Genomic DNA, 20953 nt, shown 5'->3' with positions numbered 1-20953 from the left:
CATTCTATGACATTGATAATAGAGGCAATGCCCCTGTTATCTGGACAGCAGTATTTCTGAGAATTTGTTCTTGGAAGGTGATTGTTTCCAGAAGTTAATGGGGGATATTGCTCCTTCACCTGTGTGAATGTAAATTCCTATTGGTGTTTCATTGTGTTTAAACCCATGGGAGTGGACTTAATCGATTTTGAACCATTTCGTGTGTGTGTGTGTGTAAACTAGAAGAACTGCTACATAAATAACTCTCTGGGGGTGAAAATGTTCTTAAAAGGGGCTATTGGGCTAATGTCTCCTTCAACCGGTTTGAATTGTTTTTGTACGTGGGGGGGATAGAAATGTAAAATCTATTTGTCCTAAACCATAATTGTGAACCATCTAAGCTATTGGAGAGCTTTTCTCAAAGGTGTTACTTTATGTACTTTTAATAGATTATTAAAGCTAGTCAATTTACAGCACAGCAGTATTCCTATGAACTTTGGCACAGTGCTAGTATCTGACTTTGTTGCTATAAGTTTCTATTGTGTGAAGGGCTGAAAAATCTCCTTTTTGTGAAATAAGCTTGGGGAGCCTCAATCTAGTTGTAGTGGACATGGTTCTACATTACAAAACTGCTTCTAATTTTGCTCTAATTAGCAATGTCAATTAGACTAGTCTAGAGTAGTTCCTGTGGGAAATGGTAAAGATGACACATTGGTGCAGCACAGGGTACTCTTCTGTGATTGGGACACAAGAAAGGGTGCCTTATTCTGTATCTAACTGCTGTTCCTGACCTGGGAGTGCTTGATCCTGTGATTGAGTGCCTGAAAGGAAAAGTGCTTCATTATGCAATATCTAGCGTGCAGAAAGTGCTTTATTTTAAACGAGGATTATTTCTGGGCCAGTATGCAAGATGGGGTAAAATGCTCAAAAAATGCAACATTGTGAATCATCTGCTTGTAACTTTTGGTTTCTGTTGCTTGATATCTTACTGCCTTAATGTTGCAGCCTGTGTATTTCTGTCAGTATCATTTGAAAAGTTTCTTGTTTGTATCTTTTTAATTCTCCAAACTAAACTTTTTTTTGGCAACTTTTCAACATTGATAAACAAGTACATATTGCCTTGTTCAAGGGAAAAAACTTTATCATTAGGGATATTTTGCCTCTAATATTTTGTTCTGTGCCCCCACTCTTCACCATTTTCTCTCAGATTGCATTGTGGTCAGCTGATGAGATACGGTTGCTGTAGAGAGAACAAACTGATTGTGTGTGTCCTCCCTTCTAGAATGAATCCCAGCATGCTGTAGCAATTTAAGCTGCTAAATGCATTGGCTGTTCTCCAATGGTCATTTTGATTTAGAATAAAGTTAATAATGTTGGAGAATAGATCAGCCTATTGGTGAGCAAACAATTTTGAAGGCCAAAGGTGTTTCTGTGATGACCAAGGCCTCTGCTGCAACTAATCCAGTTTGGTCCAATATGGGCTTGTCACCTTGCTGCCAGTTATTTTCTTACTCTATCTTTTTGCAGCAAGCTTTGATTTAATTTATAAACTGATGTGAAGCGCACAACCTCCTTTTTCAACATCATAAACGAGCAGCAAAAATGGATGCTACCTGTGCTGTTGTGTAAACAAATTACATTTAGGAAGAAGAAAGAAAAGTAAATGTACTCTTCCTGGAATATTTGACTATATTGAGTAAATAGAACTGCCTACAAATAAATCATTGGTTTAAAATTGCTTTTCATTTTGGTCTGCTTGAGATTGTCTGCCATTAATTTAACCATTGCACTCCCAGGTTAGGTTTGGCACATGCTCTTAGTTAATTTGGACATCTTAATCTATGAATAATAGAAGATGACTTGATTGTGAAATTATTGAAATATATTTTGCTGTATCCAAAAATGGATTTTTTTGGAGAGAGGAAGAAAGCTGGTCATTTGGAGGTTTTTGATTTTTATAAAACAATAATGTATAGCATTGGGTTTCTTCAGTCTTTTTAACAAAATACAGTATATTGTACTTGGACATGCACAGTAATTTGGAATTTAAATTCTTTAGCTGGTCTTTTTGTAGTGGTTGGAAATGGTCCACTTCTGGGTGGGTGGCAATGTGCAACTAGTTTCTCATGATTTTATATTCTATGAATGGTGGGATAAAGTGATTGTATAAGAGACTTGTGATCTAGGAATATTGCCATCGCCGTTTTTCTTTTTCAGTGTGCTGTTCTCTTCCCCCTCCACTGCCCCCCCTCCCCCAGTACTTAGCAAGATAGCTACAAAGCCAATTACATGCAAGGCTGTGTTTTGCTTTTAGTCTGTTGATGTTCAAAATGCTACAGAAGTCAATTGTGCTCATACATATTTTATGATGAAGCAGTTTGTAAGCAATAAACATAATACAGTACTGTAGTACTTGCTATTCTGATGTCAACTTGTTGGATGCAGCTTCTATAAAAGGTTAGATTCATGAGCTGTATCTAAGTTGATGTATTTTGGAATCTTTCAAATTAAGATTAAGAGCTCACTAGCTTAGCTTTTGTGAAGTGGGTAAATTGCTGTGCCTTACTCTGCATGCCCTGAATCTTTCGAGTATCAATAATCTGAAAGAGTTTAATTCTGCTTTATTTACCAGCAGGAGGGGCAGGGCAATGGAGGGATTTGAAAACCAGGATGAGAATTTTAAAATTGACGCGTTGCTAGACCGGGAGTGAATGTAGTTCAGTGAGCACGGGTTACGGGGGAACGGGACTTGATGCGAGTTGGGATACGAGCAGCAGAGCTTTGGATGAGTAAGTTTATGGAGGGTGGGAGGCCGGCCAGGAGTGCGTTGGAATTGTCAAATCTAGAGCTAGCAAAGGCATGGATGAGGGTTTCGGCAGCAGATGAGCTGAGGCAGGGGCCGAGTCAGGCGATGTTACGGAGGTGACAGTAGGTGGTCTTACTGATGGCACGGATATGTATTTATATGGAGCAAATATGGTTACCTTTACTGTAGATGAAATGAACACTAATTTACATGCTTGAAAGTGCTCAAATTAGACAAGCATGGCTTGCTTGAACTGTGTATTTAATGCAGGTTGTGTCTGCACTACATTGATGATTTACTGATGTACTTTGTGTAAATAGTTTTTTAATACCAAGGTAGAATTTTAAAACATCAGTACAGTTTATATTTTATCTGAAGTCCTAACTGTAGCTTCCATTCAAATTTTATTTAAAAAATGAGAATAAACACCACTTTTTCCTGGACCATTTGTCAGCTGCATCTAAGAAACTTGGCTTACTGCACAATAGCAAGATGTCTCATTTTCTTTCTCCTATTGCCTATGCACTTCCCAAAGGGGACATCAAGTTCCACTGAACATTCCCTGTAAGCAAACCTGAAACCGTTACTGCTGTGATGGTGTTGGTTCTCCTGTGCACTGTACCATTGTGTTGCTAGCTAAAACTCTGGACACAGATCTACTAGTAATGCTTAATGATGGCATGGATTTCCAATTTGCTTTTTAAAAAAAAAAAATGGGCAGGGTTGTAAAGGTGGATGTCTCTGACTTCACCTATGAACGTAAGAATTGGAGCAGGAGTAGGTCATACGGGCCCTTGAGCCTGCTCCGCCATTCAATTAGATCATGGCTGAACTTATACATCTCCACTTTCCCACCCTATTCCCATATCTCTTGATTCCCTTATTACCCAAGGATCTATCGATCTCAGTCCTGAATATACTCAATGACTGAGCATCCATGGCCCTCTAGGGGAGAGAATTTCAAAAAGTCACAACCCTCTGAGTGAAGAAATTCCTCCTCACCTCAGTCCTAAATGGCTGATCCATTATCCTGAGACTATGCCCCCTAGTTCTAGACTCTCCAGCCAGGGGACGCCACCCCTCAGCGTCTACCCTGTCAAGCTGTCTAAGAATGTTCTACATTTCAATGACATCGCCTCTCATTTTTCTAAACTCCAGAGAATATAGACCCATTCTACTCAATCTCTGCTCATGGGACAGCCCGCTCATCTCATGAATCAATCTAGTGAACCTTTGTTGCACCCCTTCTAAGGCAAGTATATAATTCCTTGGGTCAGGAGACCAAGGGGGAGAAATTCGGTATCTCCCCATTTGGGGGGTAATTATCGGCCGGGCGCAAAGTGCTAATTATCGTCTCCGACTGCAAACTTGGCTTCTATCGCCCCTGGAGGTGATTGAAGCGCTAAATCGGGCGCTACATACCGCCAGGTGCTAACGCCAAGGAGCGAGGCGCTACCTCAGCGCTGGCGAAGCTCATGTGATGTCAGTCAGCAATGGAGCACAGACACACTGGTGCTGGCCAGTTCTTAAAAGGGAGGGTCAATCTTGCTCTCCAGTCACACCCTGCTCATTGCAACCTTGAATCTCGGCCTGGAGAGACCTGTACATCAGTTCTGCTGGAAAGAACAATGGCGGCGTCCAGGGAAAGGCAACCCCCATAGTCTCTCCTAAATCGATGCAAGGAAGGTCAAATCAAAATGAACCTGCAAAGTGCTGCTCAGTACCCAAAACTCCTTCACACAGCATTGAATCTCTCCAGAAGTCAGTCTTTTGCTCTCCCTCTCCCTCTGAATGCGTGGTGCAAAATTGTCGTCGACAATAAAAGGCAGGAAGCGGTCGCCTTTAAATAGCACTCCCCCAGTTCCTTCCCAACTGCAAAATGCTCCCCTCAACCTGTTGTTGCTAGCGGCAGGCAGTAAGGCAGGGGGCGCCACTCTGTATCCGGTCCGGGGCGTTGCACGCTCGACTGACATCATGATCTGCAGGCGCAGGAGTGTTTAGAGCCGCCGCAAAATATCTGGTCAATTTTGCGAGCGGCGCAAACATTGCTGCGCCCGGGCGCTAGTTGCTTTGTGACCCATTAGCGCCCGCTAACAGGCGCAAAACAACTGAATTTCCCCCCCCAAAACTCTCACCAGTCCTCCAGGTGTGTTCTTATCAAAGCCTTGTATAATTGCAACAAGACTTCCTTACTTTTGTATCCAATCCCCCCTCACACTAAGGGCTAACCTACCATTTGCCTTCCTAATTGCTTTCTGTACCTGTATGTTAAATTTCTGAGTCGTGTACAAGAACATCCAAATCCCTCTGAATACCGACATTTACTAGTCTCACCTTTTTTAAAAAAAAATTAAAAAAAAAAAAAAAAGTGGTGCTATTTAAAGAATAAATTATTTTGTAGGCAGGATGCCATTCCTAGAAATGTTTATGCAATGGTAGTTTAAAAAAAAAAAAAAAAATCATAGAAAGGTAGATTAAAGCAATTTTAGCTGGGGCTATTGAATTTCTCCATGGGAGCAATTTGTAAATACAGTAACACTTGCTATTATTCGCAGGCCTGAGCCTCCACAAAGAGCCCACCCTGCAACGACGGAGTCTGAGGCACAAGAGCCAGAGGATGAAATTTTGGGATCTGACGATGAAGAACAAGAAGACCCTAGTGACTATTGTAAAGGTGAGTTTATTTCAATCAGTACTGTATGCTGTCTTATCAGAGGAGTGTAAATGTAGCCGCAAGTCCTGGCAATACAGTCCATGAAGACCAAACAACTCGGTTGTTAGACTTGTATTTCATTACTGGGTCTGAATGTTTGCAAAGAGGTATTTTTGGCACTATTGCTTCATTGGTACATAAGCCTTGTCAGGACACCAAGATCTGTTGCTATCAGCGGTTTGAGATCACAAAGATAAGTATAAATAAAGACGGCCATTCAGTTCATTCTGTCATATAAATCTGCAATTTTTCTATGTCCCTTTCCACCCATCACAGCTATTGCCTCTTAAATGACTCTAGAATTTATGCCTCTGCTGCCCTGCTGGAAGATCATTCTCAGTATTAATTTTTTTGTGAGCAAGTGCTCCTTGATCTCAAGCCTCAAATTGACATTTACCAGTTTGTGCCTATATTCCAATTTCCTGGAGGAGTGGTTTAACTTGGAATGGTCCTCTGGATTAACCATTTCTATTCCACATGGCATTTTGTATACCCGTTTAAAAAGTCCCCATATAAATTTCCATTTAAGGCTGACGGTTCCTCATTATTTCTGATCTAGAATGCTGAGGTAAATCAGAGAGGAAATAGAGACTTGTTCAATATGGGTGTGGAAGTTGTGCCAAAGGACTGGAGGGTTTCCATTGTAACGTCTTCGTTCAAAAAATGTAGAAAGGGATAAACATGATAATTACAGACCATTTAGCCTTGCATTGCTGGTGAATATGCTTCTGGAAGCTACAATATGGTATAGGCAAGTAATGTCTGACAAATTTAATTGAATTTTTTTGAAGAAATAATGTAGTGAATGCGGTGTATATGGATTTTGAAAAGTGTATGTTGCTGCCTACAAACTTTGATAAATGAATGATCACAGTATTGAAGGAAATATAACAGTATGAACTGGAAGTTGCCTAAAGTGGCAAAAATGTGTAGTGATTAATGGATGTGTTTTGGACTGAAGAGAAGTAAGCAGTGGTGTCCCGCAGGCATGCGTGGTAGATCATTGCTGTCCATATATATAATCTGGACTCTGGTATGGGGAGCGCAATATCGAAATTTGCAGATGACCCCTTAAGTGACTTCAGGATGATGGTAGACTGATTAGATAGATGTAGAAAGTGTCAGATGAAATTTGGATGTGACAATGGGAGGAAGAATAAGAAGGAATACTAAATGGAAACATTGTAAAGGGAGTGGAAGAGCTGAGCGATTTAGGGGTTTGGATACACAAATCTTTACAAGTGGATTGACCAGTTGAAGTATTTCTTTAAAAAAAAAAAAAAAACAGGATGTGGTACCCTAGGTCTCATTAACACTGTGCAGGCTTCGTCTGACCCGGTGACTTGTGTCTGCACCATCTGTGACCAGGACTGCTGCTGGAGAATTGGATCCTTGAGTGACTCACTGTGTTGCAGCATAGCAAAGTAACTACTGCTTTTGCATTTACAGCATCGTCTTTTGAGATGGACGTCTGCTGTAATTTCATAAGACCATCTGAAGAGATTAGTTACTGTGCCATTCTGGTGAACTGTGCGCATGAGTTATGTTAGCCTGTCACATTCTAGTCTGGGAAGCTCATTCCTAAAGGCAGGTCAATAATGTGAGCTCTATCGCCTTTGAAAGCACAGAAATTTGATGATTCTAAAAATATGAAAGAACCTTGGAAGTATTTTAGATACCAACTAAGCAGCTCAGTTTGTAGATACCATTAAATGATCAAGCTGCTTGATTTTGCGGTATTTTTCTTTCAATAAAGTGAAATTTGCATCTAGGTTTCAGGAAAATGTACCACCTGGCACTGGTTTGTCTTTTCTGTAACTTTAAACTTGATCATTTTACTGTGCTGGGTTGCTTTATTTTGGCTTTATTTTCCAAGAAATTACTAAAGTAGCCAAATCATGAACTATTTTCAGGCAAACATTGTGTCTTTTCCCATAATCTTGGAGCATCATTGCAGTTCAGTTGATATTTTTCCATAGTTGGGAATATGTTGCTGTTGTATATCTTTCTCGGAGCAGTTGTTGGGAATCCAGTTGTCTATTCCTTCTAGGTGTCAGACTGTAGAGATAATATTGAGTGACTATAGAGAGATGGAACATGACATCATGGTAAATGTGTTGTGCTTAAGGTTCATGTTGGCATAAGTTGTATCCGTGTGTTAATGGAGACATGGAATGCAGGAGCTGGTTTAACAGGTGTTTACTGAACAAAGTCTGGAGGTGAACTAAAAGATACAAGACACTATACAGGCTTATATAGCCCGAGTGGCCACTACCGGCATTACAGTACACAGGGGCTCTTAAAGGCACATACACCACAATTCCTCCCCTTTTAGACAACCAGTACATAACATTTTAAGTAATCATTAATTAACATGTTTACAAGAACAATAATCTACACATTTGCTGCAGTTAATCAATTATAAGTCAGTCTCTCTGGAGGCTTCCTGACTCGGTCCGGATAACGCCTCGGTGGTGTAGTAGGTTCTTTTGGCAAGGTCGATTCGACTTGAATGCCAGTGTCGAGTTCATCTGGTTCCAGTATCACCGGATCGGAGGTAGATACTATGGGTATCTCTGCTTCATCATTAGGTGTATAGAGTTGTGGTGTAGGTTGTCCCTTTTCGGATGACTCTATGATCTGGTCAGCATGGCGCCTTATTATGCTTTCTCCAATGTCCACGGTATACATCAGCGGTCCTAGTCGTGTGCAAATAGTTCCAGGCTGCCATTTCTCGGTACGGTAGTCCCGGGCCAAAACTTGTTGACCTATCTGGAAGGTTCTAGTTGGCCTTTCATTCATGCCTTGAAATTGCCGGTTCTCTACATCCCTTCATGTTTGGCTTGATCAAATCCAGCCGGCATCTTAGTCTTCTATTGAAAAACATCATGGCGGGAGTTTGGTTTGTAACCACATGTGTTGCATTCCTGTACGCAAACAAGAAGTTATCCACCTTATGCTGTAGATTTATGTCTTCATTACCCATGGCCTTTATGGCCGCCTTGAAGGTCTGGACAAACCTTTCAGCCAATCCATTGGTGGCGGGATGGTATGGGGCGGACGTGTAGTGCTTAACCCCATTGTTTTTTTAAGAACTTCCTGAATTCTTCGGACACAAATTGCGGTCCATTATCAGAACAGATCTGTTCAGGCAGCCCATTCCTGGCAAATATGGTCCTTAATACTGTGATGGTTTTTTCCGTGGTGGTGGAGGACATCTTTATTACCTCCGGCCACTTGGAGTGTGCATCCACCGCGATTAAGAACATTGAGTCCATAAATGGACCAGCAAAGTCGATGTGTACCCTTTGCCATGGAGATGAGGGCCACTCCCATGGATGTAGAGGGGCTTGTGGTGGGGCGTTTTGGACCTTCTGGCATCCTAGACAGCCCTTGGTCATTTCTTCGATGTCTCCATCGATACCTGGCCACCACACAAATGCTCTGGCTAGGTTCTTCATTCTCACTCCACCCAGATGCCCCTCGTGAAGCTCCTTTAGCACTTTATCCTGGAGTTTGGGTGGAATCACCACTCTGGATCCACACATCAAGGTTCCTCGGCACACTGACAGCTGTTCTTTTCTTTGCGAGAATGCTGGCAACAGTGGTTCGCCATGTGCTGGCCATCCCTTCACCGTTAAATTGTAGACCCGTGAGAGAGTCGGGTCATTTCTTGTTTCCTTTTCAATGGTAGAATTTGTTACTGGTAGACATTCCACTATGGTTGAGTGGAACATCTCCACTGGGTCCACTGTAGGTGCCTCTTCTACCGTTGGCAATGGTAGACGCGATAAACCGTCAGCATTTCCATGCGGTTTTGATCCTTTGTATTCTATGTCATATTGGTGTGCCCCTAGGAAAAGGGACCACCTCTGTAGCCTTTGCACTGTCATAATGGGAACGCCCTTTTTAGGGTTGAATATGGAGACGAGGGGTTGATGGTCAGTGAACAAGGTAAATTTTTGTCCGTGTAGGTAATGGTTGAATTTCTTCACTCCCCATACCAGGCTGAGTGCCTCCCTGTCAATCTGGGCATAGTTACGCTCAGCTGAGTTCAATGAGCGTGACGCAAAAGCTATTGGCCGCTCCGAGCCATCAGGGAATCTATGCGATAATACCGCTCCTACGCCGTAAGGGGATGCATCGCACGCCAGTCTGATTGGCAGTGATGGGTTGTAATGAGCCAAAACTTCCTTGGATGTGATCAAGCCTTTGCATTTATGGAAGGCACGTTTACAGTCTTCGCTCCATTTCCAAATTACTCCCGTTTGTAGCAGTTCGTTAAGAGGGTGCAGAACAGTTGACAAGTTCGGTAAAAATTTATGATAGTAATTTATCAATCCCAGGAATGACCTTAATTGTGAGACATTTTCAGGTGCTGGGGCTTTTATGACCGCTTCAATTTTTTCAGGTGACTTATGCAACCCTTCTTCGTTAATTATGTGGCCACAATATGATAATTGTTTCTGGAAAAATTCGCACTTGGGGCGATTTGCTCGTAGGCCCCGTTCTCTCAGCCTAGTGAGCACCTGCTCCAAATTGGCACGGTGCTCGTTGTCGTTTTCTCCTGTTACAAGGATGTCGTCTAGGTAGCATTGAGTCCCCAGAATCCCTTGCAGGACTTGCTCCATAGCTCTTTGCCAGATAGCTGGAGCTGATGCTACTCCGAAAACCAGTCGATTGTACTGGTACAGGCCTTTGTGTGTGTTTATCGTGAGATACTTTTTAGAGGCCTCCTCAACCTCCATCTGTAGATATGCCTGTGCCAAGTCAATTTTGGTGAAACGTTTCCCTCCGGATAGTGAGGCGAAAATATCTTCTATCCTCGGAAGAGGATACTGTACCGTGTGAAGGACCGGGTTTACAGTCACCTTTGAAGTCCCCACAGATGCGAATTTTTCTCTGTTCTTCAGCTTTATCATTATTCAACGTTTTCTTCATGACCGGGATGATGGGTGTTGCCCACTCGCTCCAATCTATCTTGGATAACACGCCTGCCTTTTCCAAATTCTCCAGCTCTGCCTCGACTGCTGGATGAATTGCGTATGGCACCGGCCTTGCCTTAAAAAAAACTTGGGAATTGCCTCATCTTCCACTTTTATTGAGGCAGTGACGCCTTTCAAGGTTCCTAGTTCCTGTTGAAACACTTCTTTGGCGTTGGCCAAGATGTCTTTTAATCGTTCAGGTATGACGTCAATCATTTTTTTCCTTACTGGTCACCGTCAGTGCCTGAATGGAGTGCCAGTCTAAACGTATCTTCCTGATCCATTCACGTCCCAACAGCGGTGGACCACCATCTTGCAGAACGTATAAATACAACTTCTGTATTTCCTTGCCGTTGTATACAACAGGCACCCTTATTTTCCCTCTGGGGTATACTTTCTGCCCCGTATATGTTTTCAAGATAATGGACGTGTCTTTCAAAGGTATATGCGGAAATAGCCGCTCGTAATCCCGTCGACTTATGACGGTCAGAGCTGATCCTGTATCTAGCTCCATTTTAACTGGGGACCCCGCTATTGTGAGGGTAACCCAAATGGTCTGGTAATCTTCTTTGGCAATTACATTATGTAATTTGAGACAGCTTAGTCTCTTGTTTCTGGAGTCGCTATCGCTCTTCTGGTCTTCGGAGCTACTGTCTGTCGTCATTTGTACCTTTCTGTACTTATTGATTTTTTTTTTTGTCAGTAGATTTTTTGTTTCCGGATCGGCATACCCGTGCAATGTGTCCCATCTTTCCGCATTGCCTGCATGCTTTGTCCTTGAACCAGCAGTCCCTCTGGTCATGGGCGGATCTGCCGCAGCGATAACATCTCTCGAAACCCTGTGTCATTTCATGGGTGCCGAAGTCCTGTGGCTTTTGCTGTATCTCTGCAGCTCCTCTTGCTGCTGCTTCATATGATACAGCCACACTGAAAGCCTTGTCCAGTGTTAAATCTTTCTCAGAAAGTAGCCTTTTCTGTGTTCCTTCACTTAGGAGACCGCAGACGAATTTGTCTCGAAGAGAATCTGCCAGTCCTGCCCTGAATTGGCAGTGCTTTGACAGCTTTCTTAATTCGGTGAGGTAATCAGCGTTACGTTCATTCTTGTGCTGATTCCTCCTGAAGAATTTGAATCGTTCCGCTATCAGCAGCGGTGTTGGGTTTAAGTGCTCCTGTAGGGTATCAACAATCTCTTTAAAATTCTTGTCCATCGGTTTGGCTGGAGTGATTAAGTTTCGTAACAGCCCGTATGTCCTTGCGCCCATTAGATTTAGAAGTACCGATGCCTTTTTATCATCCTCTATTTCATTCGCTGTGCAATATACCTCCACTCTTTCCACATATGTGGTCCAATCCTCTACATCACTATCGAAAGCAGTAATATTGCCAGTCTTAGGCATCCTGAAAAAAAATGGCGCCTCCCGCGCTTTCCTTTCTTCCCTGCCGAGAAAAAATGGCGCCTCCCGCGCTTTCCTGCCGCTGCTGACAACGCTGTTCTCCGCGGTTTTTATTTATACAGATATTTTTAATAGTTGCTCTTTCCCGCCGGACTCTCTGGGACTTTTCCCTCCCTCTGCTTGGTCCGAACGCCGACCTGCTTTGCAGCGCTGGCTGTCTCCTGAGTGCTCCACCCTCCGTCTCTGTTTGCCTCTGCCTTCGTTGCTCGGCCCCGCTGCAGAGCCAGCCGATCGAGCCCCAGCCCGCCGCCCAGGAAGGATTATTGCAGTACCTGCCACCAGCCCGGCTGGTGAAACCAGAGTTTTTTCTTTTTTTTTCTTCGACCTTCGTCTGAGGAATTGATCTCCTTGAGGTGCTGCCGAATTGCAGGTAAGTCCGTTTCCAATTCGTCGCCACTGTTGTATCCGTGTGTTAATGGAGACACGGAATGCAGGAGCTGGTTTAACAGGTGTTTACTGAACAAAGTCTGGAGGTGAACTAAAAGATACAAGACACTATACAGGCTTATATAGCCTGAGTGGCCACTACCGGCATTACAGTACACAGGGGCTCTTAAAGGCACATACACCACAGCATACATATGATTTTTGTTATTAATGAGGATAGATAGAAAATGGTGTAGTTTAGAATATCAGCCCCCAGTGTCTATAGTGCATTTTCTGTTGTAATATATCGATACTACACTGAGATATGGCTTCCTGATCCATTTGGTGACCATATTCTCAAAGGTCTGAGCTCATGTATGTAAGTTAATAACATTTATCCCTAAAATAGGCTGTATGTACAGGGTTCACCGATTCAGCCGAACCTTTGTATATTACCCCAGTCACAAATTCAATGGTTGTACATCCAGTCCTCTCTTGGCACAGGAAAGTTGCTGCACAGGAGACAAAAGCCAAGCTTCTTTAGTTATGCATGACTCATTTGGATGGTCAGGGCATTGCCCATTAGTGTCCTGTTTTATATAAGCTATTTGTAAATTATACCTAGTTAGGCCATGATTTTGTCCCAATTAATTAATTTTTTCCCACAAATAATGTGGTCTCCATTTAAGTTTATGAACTTGTGTTGTGTAACATGGAAATATAGGAACATGATGATATACAGGTACAACACCGGTAATCCGGCACCCGACGGTCCGGCACCTTCAGTGGTCCGGCACGAGGAAGCTCCTGCTGTCACATTCCCTCCCTGGGATGGGTCCGGCTCGGGTCCCGGGACCGCCGCCGGGTCAGGATCAGCGCCTGGACCGCGCAGCATCACTGACGGCTCGGCGGAGCGATGGAGCCTGAGCAGCCTGGGGTCGGCGGCGGCACAGGGAGGGCAGCAGCAGGAAGAGGAGGAGCAGGTGGTGGCAGTGTTTGTGGTGACTTTCGACACCTTCAGTGGTTCGAAATTTTCAGTGGTCTGGCACCGGCCTGGTCCCGAGGGTGCCGGATTACTGGTGTTGTGCCTGTATAGGTGTTACTTTTCCACTTGGAGTTAGCAAATTGTAGGCTTTTATCACAAATGAGCCATATTTGATTTGGCGCCTTGAAAGGAGGATCATTGGGACTCGCCTGGAGTTTTTCCCCCCCCCCAAGGTTGCTTCTCCATTTCATCTGGGGCAAGAACCTGTCCCCCTTTTTTTAACAATTCCACCACACAAGTCATAACTGGAAAATAATTCTTGCACAGGTTTAAGTTAATGGCCTGGAGTTTCCGCTCGGTTGCGCTGGATTTTTTGGTGCAATTCGCCTGACATTGGCGCAACCCGCACAAAAGATTGCAGAATTTTAAGCGCAAATTCCGTTCAGCGCAAATCAAGTTTCTGCGATCTTATGCACTAGTTTAAAAAAAAAAAAAAAAAAAAAAAACGTGCTGGAAGCTGGCCATGCCCCCAGGATGAATTAATCACCATTGTGAATTTATGCTAATTGTGCCCGTTTGCAGGCCTTGAAGGAGTTCTAAAAATTAAGCTGGAACTTTTGGGCGAAAGAACGCTAATGGGCATGTTTTAAAATCTTTGAATATAATTTTTTTAATTTACTAAGTGACTAATGCATCCCAATATAACTAGCAAAGGGTTCTGTATTTTTTTAAAGTAATTTTCAGTAATGAAAATTGGGTTACTCACAGGTGGTGGATTGTCCCTGGTTAAAAATGCTTATTTCTTGTGATTAAACCTATTTTCAGCTGTTAATCAAACTGCACCCAGTTACCACTCTTAAATTGAAGAATATTTTTCAAAGCAAAATTTTAAATAAAAAAAATTATGTTCTGAAATGCTGCCCGATTGCGCTGGTTCATCACAGATTTTGCATTCGGCGGTATGCAAATGAATTTGAGCAGGAACTCCAGGAGAAAAAAACCTTTCAAAACCAGCGCAAATCACGCCCGGATCACCGATTACGCTCAAAGTTGAAACTCTACCCCGATGTCTCGGACGGAGCAAGGCAGACACTCGGCAAAGGTTACCTACCTGAGAGAGCCACCTTCATTTTTTACATGCAGCCTGCAAACCGCAATCCCACCCTTCTGTCCCCAATGGCCTTTCAGCACTTGGCAAGTCGTGTTGGCCATAAATGGTTGGTTTCAATTTAGCTTCAGGCCAAAATTAACTGGTGTAATGGCTCCGGTTCTTGGGCTGTATGCAGTTTGGGAGGAGGAGAGCGCACACGGCGTCTGTCTGCAGCATTGATATTTTAATGGGTATCTTCATGTGATTGTCCCACATTACTCCAGAAGCCCTGGGTTCAGTCCCCAGCATCACCACCCACTTTATTGTTAGATAAGGGTATCAAGGGATCTGGAGCAAAGGTGGGTAAATGGAGTTGAGGTGCAGATTAACTATGATCGAGAGGCTGAATGGTCCACTCCTAACTCATGAAGTGAGGCTATACTCCTAATGTGTGTGGAGATGCATTTTACTGGATGATTAATTATGGAATACCCTCCCAGGTAGTTAAATCTCTCTTTCCTCAACTCTTGGTGTATTAACTTCCCTTTTATATTTTGTAAGAACACAGCTATTCTGTTCACTTCAGATTTCATTATTGCCAGTGGTTTATAAAGTACAGATTTGCTTCTGAAACTCAGTTGTTATTTAAATATACATATGTAACATTGTCCCTTTTGGATATTATAGGTGGCTATCATCATGTCAAGATTGGCGATCTTTTTAATGGGCGATACCATGTGATTCGAAAGCTAGGATGGGGCCATTTTTCTACAGTTTGGTTATGTTGGGATATTCAGTAAGTCCGCTTTAACTAAATTCTATTTAAATCTCTAATGTGGTAACTAGCTTTCTGTGGTGGCTTCCATGTTGGCAGAGTTTCAAGCATTTTGTACAATTGATTCCTACTGGTACATTTTAGGGTTCGAAGCTCAACTGGCGTGAGACCCACATTGGGTGGGGGTGTGATTTTTTTTAAAACAAGTCCAGACCAACCATATTTAACTGTGGCAGATCGCTGCAGCTGCATGGCTTAACTTCATGCTTGGTTTGTAACTAATGCAATGTTACAATCTTGTTTCCATGGAAAGCTGCCTGGATCCAGCTGACTCATGATTTTGGGGTAATCTGAAAACTCTTTGTTGATGCCCAAGTACAGTATGTTGTCTTTGTTACAATTGTCTCTGGCTGTGTGCTGCTGAGCCATCTAATACACACAAGACTTGTACACATCATTTTGGAAGCTAAGTGAGAAGTATCTTTTCTATCATCCTGCCCCCCACCACTAAAATTGGTGACTGACCAGTTGAAACAAATCCAAATTCGTAAGTGTGCTTTTGTTTGGGTCAGTTGAGAGTCGGAGAGATGGCAAGTCTAGCTTCCTGTGTGTATTTGTGCTTGTACTTAAAGCAAGCACTATGATTTGTATTTTAACACATTTTTCAACTTTAAAAAACAGCTTCAACTTGATACATTCCTGAGATATGACACACTCTGCTATTGTAGGGTCACTTTCCTTGTGTTTAGTATGCAAGTGGTGCTTAGAAGATGATGAAAAATGGAAGAGTATTTCTACATGAAAGAGGTATTGAACTATAATTCTTGATTTTAGGGGGAAAAGGTTTGTTGCCATGAAGGTTGTCAAAAGTGCTGAACATTATACAGAAACTGCTCTGGATGAAATCAAACTACTGAAAGCAGTAAGTATCCACGTGTGTTTTTTTTTGTTTGTGTCTAGTGACAACGATGTTGTCCATAATAAGGTTTCTAACTAACCACCAGCCCTGACCCCATTAATAGTCATTGTAGCATGACCTGCAGGTCGGCTGCATTGTTTTGGTGATTATTTCTAGTTATACAATGAATCTCCTATCCTACTGATATCGCTTTGAATGAGATCACTTTATTCTGATGGCAGTGAAAGGGTGAGGAATATTGGGGCTTATCACAGTTCAACAGTTTTTCCAGAAAAGAAAATTAGGTGACATGTCCAGGTATAGATGGAGGCAACTGTAAATGAGAATTTTTACCATATGAAATCAATTCTGGCAGTTGCTGTTAAATGCACATAAGTTCAAAAAATATCTAGGGTGTTGCAGGAATGCTCTGTACATTTTGTAGTGACTTTTAAAATGTAGTTAGCCATTACCATCTGAACCAGAGCCCCACGTGATACTGATCTTAAAGCTTTGGAACATGAGTCCTAGAGTAAGATTTTTTTTTCCTGCACCCTACCAATGGGGCTATAATCTGTTATAGCTTTGTCAAAGTTGATGTCACTTGACAAGTATCTAAGTTTCTTTTACCAGCAAATTTTACCAGATATGCTAGCCCAGATAGAAGTTAAGGAGTTGTACATTCACAACTGAAGAAATGTTGCTACTCCGTTATAAACACTCTCTTTCTTTTTAAAAAAAAATACCCGAAACTCTTGTGCTATGCAGCTAAGTCTGGGCTATGCCTCACTCTTGGGGCTTGTGTGTGACGTTCACTGATGCTGCAAAGTTTTACCAGTAAATTACGGTATGATATGTTTCCGAAAATGTAAATATTGCACAATTGCTGTACGGAGCCTTGGTCAGACAACATCTGGGGTACTGCGTTCGGTTTTGGGCACTGAACCTCGGGAAAGCTATAGAAACAGAAAATGCTGGAAATACTCAGCAGGTCAGGCAGCATCTGTGGAGAGAGAAAGAGTTAATGTTTCAGGTCGATGTCGGCAACCTGATACGTTAACTGTTGTTTCTCTCGTCCACAGATGCTGCCTGACCTGCTGAGTATTTCCAGCATTTTCTGTTTCTATTTCAGATTTCCAGCATCTGCAGTATTTTGCTCGGGACGGATATATTGGCCTTGGAAGGCGTACAGAGCAGATTCACCAGAATGATATCAGCTTAAGGGGTTAAAGTGATGGTCAGATTGTATAAACCAGGCTTATATTAAGTTTAGACAGTTGAGGGGCGATCTAATCAGCGTTTAAAATAATAAAAGGATTCGATAGGGTAGATCGAGAAATTATTTCCTCTGGTGGGGGAATCCAAAACAAGAAGGCTTATTAAAATTAGAACTAGGTTATTTAGGAGTGAAATCAGCAAGCACTCCTTCACCCAGAGGGTAGTGGAAATCTGGAACCTGTCCCCCAAAAGGCTGTGGATGCTGGGTCAAATAAAACTTTCGCGACTGAGATTGATAGATTTTTGTTAGAGAAGGGTATCGAGGGATATGGAACAAAGGCGGGTAAAGGGACTTGAGGTACAGATCAGCCATCATCTAATTGAATGGCAGAACAGGCTTAAGTGGCTGAATTGCCTACTCCTGCCCCTATGCACAATTCAAGGTAACCAAGTTAATTTCTGGGTCGGGACATTTAATTTTCCTCCAGTAGATATATTTTTTAATTCAGGCATCTATAATTACTCTTGCATGGGCACACTTTTTAAAGCTGTGGTTGGAACAGCATTCTTAATTTATTAATTTTACTGCTCAACAAGAATGTGAGCATTGATCTGACAGGATTTTCATTGTTGTTGGCTGAAACCTTTCCTCTTGAACGAGCTAATAATATAGATAGTAGAAACAGCAATGGCAGCACACCTAATTGTATTAAAATACTTCAGAATCTGTGAGCATGGATCTGATCCAGCAGAGATTCCTTGGGGGGACATGGGCCTATATATATTAAAGTACTTTTTAAAAATCACTTGAATTTTTCATTGATTTAATGTGCATTTAGCTATTAATCTAAAGATGCAGCAGATCCAAATGGTTTTAATAGATTTTTAAAAATAATTTGAGCTTGTTCTGCATACTTTGTCTCTTGGGCAATACAAGCAATCTGTTTACACTGATGAGCGCATTCTCCTATGAACTGAAGTGGCATTATGTGTAAAGTCATCTGGAATAGCAGGTAGCGGGTGAGCAGTGACCATTCCTCCAGTTGTGGTATGGGTTTACACCTTGTTCTGATTGAACAAATAACACTTCTACTTGTGTTAAACCTACCAGTGCATATGTAGATAGAATGGTAATTAGATGAGGAACTATGATTTCTTTGTCACCTTTTCCAGGTTCGCAACAGTGACCCCAGTGACCCTAATAAAGAGAAGGTGGTTCAGTTACTGGATGACTTCAAAACTTCAGGAGTGAACGGATCACGTATCCTTTTTTTTTGCTTTTTCTTTGTTGTACCTTCAACTGAACTACAGATGCATTGAATGTTGAAAATTAAACCAGTGGGATGGATCCATGATGGTCAAGGTAAACTTAATTTCATAATCGCATAGGCTTGCATACTGCACTATTGGGCTAAAAACTCTCACTAGCTGAGTGCCCTCCCTGCCTAGCTAGATTTCTCCCCCTTGCCTGTCCACGCTCTCTTGCCTCCGCCTGGTTGAATTTACTTTGTTTTCTGTTCCTCTATTAATCCATCATCTATTCTGGAGCTAGGGCCCACATTTGAATGTTTGCTGTCTGGCTGAAATGGGTTCTGAAGTACGATTTCCCCCCCCCCCCCCCCAGACGGTGGGGCAGCAAGCATGCTTAAGTTTGACCCTGTTTGACATTCAAGTGATAACACAAAACTTGGGGTTTTTTTGGAACGATGTTTTGAGCAGTGCTTTGAGTTAACTTGCTCTGGCTTATTGGATGTATTGCAAGGCCAAATGTCATTGGTGCATTGTGAAGCATAGTTACCTTTTTATGATCTCAGACAAAATGATGTTATCCCAGAGCCACTTGCTGGCATAGCTCTGGTTTTAGTTTCATGACTGACTCACTCATGTTCACTGTCATGTAAAAATCACTGGACTTTTTTTAATTGTGGGCTCAAGGTGGGAAGGAACACTTCATTTCAGAAATTCATTTCAGAAATGCAGTGTCAACATCAAGCACTCCTCGGTCAGTTATAGCATTCTGCCCCAACAGTATACCTCAGAAAAGCAACCTTTTTCTGCACCCGTGTGGGATTTTTTTCCATTTCCCGCCATCCTTAGGCCTGTCTGATTGCCATTAGAAGTTACAACATGGAAACCGGCCATTCGGCCCAGCCAGTCCACTATGATGTTTACCCTCCATTTGAGCAATATTTTAAACCATGTTCTGTAGGCACATGCCTATTGGCAACTGGATGGAGATTGCACAAGCTCGCCTTGTTGGAAAACAACCAGCCAGCAGTCAAAGGAGACATTCTTTCCAGTAGTCTGGATTTTCATGATGAAGTGCTGATAGTATTTGGGGCGTGGGGCTGAAAGTACCTTGTATAACTTGTTATAACCAACATCCTTGCGGTTAGGATTATTTTGGAAATGCAGAATTGTTTGAATAAAGGTGAGCTCAATGCATATCACTGAAATCGACAGCATGTTCTAAGTAATTGTTCCTCTGGAAGGTTATTAACTAACTGCTGTAAATTTCCTGGTTTGGATACTGTACTCTGTTTAGTGTTAATTGTAGCCAGCATCTGAAGATCTAAGACTGTCGAACATATCCTTGACTCAGTTCAAGATGTTTGCATGGTGTTTGAGGTATTAGGTCATCACCTATTGAAGTGGATCATCAAATCAAACTACCAGGGACTTCCTATCAATTGTGTCAAGAGCATCATTCGACAAGTAAGTATGGGCATTTGTATTGTCCTTTTTTTAAAAAGAGGAAGGGAAATTACAAGGAAATGCAACAACCGGAGGATCTACAGATCCATAAACCAGGCCTCAATAAGAAAGCTAATGGAATTAAAAATAAACAAATTGGAACAGTAGCTGAGTGGACTTTTCTGCTGTACTAAGCTCCCTCTTGTGGTAATCCAGTCAGTTTAAGTGTTCATTTTTCTGATTACCAGTTTGGAAATGTATTTCCTTGCACAATATTAAGTAACTTGTGTTTGTTACATGTTGAAGCTTGCGGGAGCTGGCTGAGTGATTCTGAAAATATAACATCTAAGTTTCTGCATTTTACACAATGGGAAATCTGCAATGCTGTTTAATATTTACATTACTACATCATTGCTTCCAAATGTCTGCATTAATACTACTTCTATAGTGTTCTAATTTTTTAAGGCTTTTTTTGGTTTACATGTTACTTATTTCTTATTCTGCAAACTTCATAGATGAGGGAATTGTAAAAACTATAAATAAATGCAGTGCTGGTAGGGTTAATACAGCTGGGTGAATTTTTTTTTTAACTGATCTTTAAATTGCAAGGTAGGTGGAGGAGGGAACCCTCTGATTCTGTATCTGGCCTTAATGTAATAGGAAGTATTTCCTTAAGTTTTGGAAATTCAAAGTTCCTCTGTTACATAATTCTTCCGAACCTTGAGACTTGAATTTGATTACAATTAAATTTTCAGTGTAGAATTCCATTTTATTTGTTTGATGATTTTGCCCATTGTGATCTCTTGCAGGTAGTATGATAAATTTAAAAGTTATGAATTGAGTCAGCCTCAAGAAATCAGGAATGGGCATATATCTGAAGATTCATATAAAGAAAATGTACAACAGGTGCCTCCACATCTGAAAGAGAAAGATAGACTCCAGTTTCAGGAGTAGCCACCATACTTTGGGTGTAACCTACCATCAAAAATC

General features: G+C 42.0%; 1 protein-coding gene across 4 annotated transcripts in view; it reads left to right on the top strand.

Annotated features, from left to right (window-relative positions):
* Positions 1-20953, top strand: part of LOC147105196 (SRSF protein kinase 2-like) — an 80734-nt gene that overhangs the window by 43081 nt on the left and 16700 nt on the right. For all 4 annotated transcript variants that reach the window (XM_086011315.1, XM_086011316.1, XM_086011314.1 and 1 more), the window contains 5 exons: positions 5341-5459; positions 15066-15174; positions 15988-16075; positions 18443-18530; positions 19878-19984. In XM_086011315.1, coding sequence (XP_085867441.1) covers positions 5341-5459; positions 15066-15174; positions 15988-16075; positions 18443-18530; positions 19878-19984 — 511 coding nt within the window. The remainder of the gene's footprint in view (positions 1-5340; positions 5460-15065; positions 15175-15987; positions 16076-18442; positions 18531-19877; positions 19985-20953) is intronic.

The sequence above is a fragment of the Somniosus microcephalus genome, chromosome 18 (assembly GCF_052327205.1).
Source record: "Somniosus microcephalus isolate GS21.2 chromosome 18, FLI_Smic_1.0, whole genome shotgun sequence".
Lineage (NCBI taxonomy): Eukaryota > Metazoa > Chordata > Chondrichthyes > Squaliformes > Somniosidae > Somniosus > Somniosus microcephalus.
This window is presented reverse-complemented; position numbering and strand designations above follow the sequence as displayed.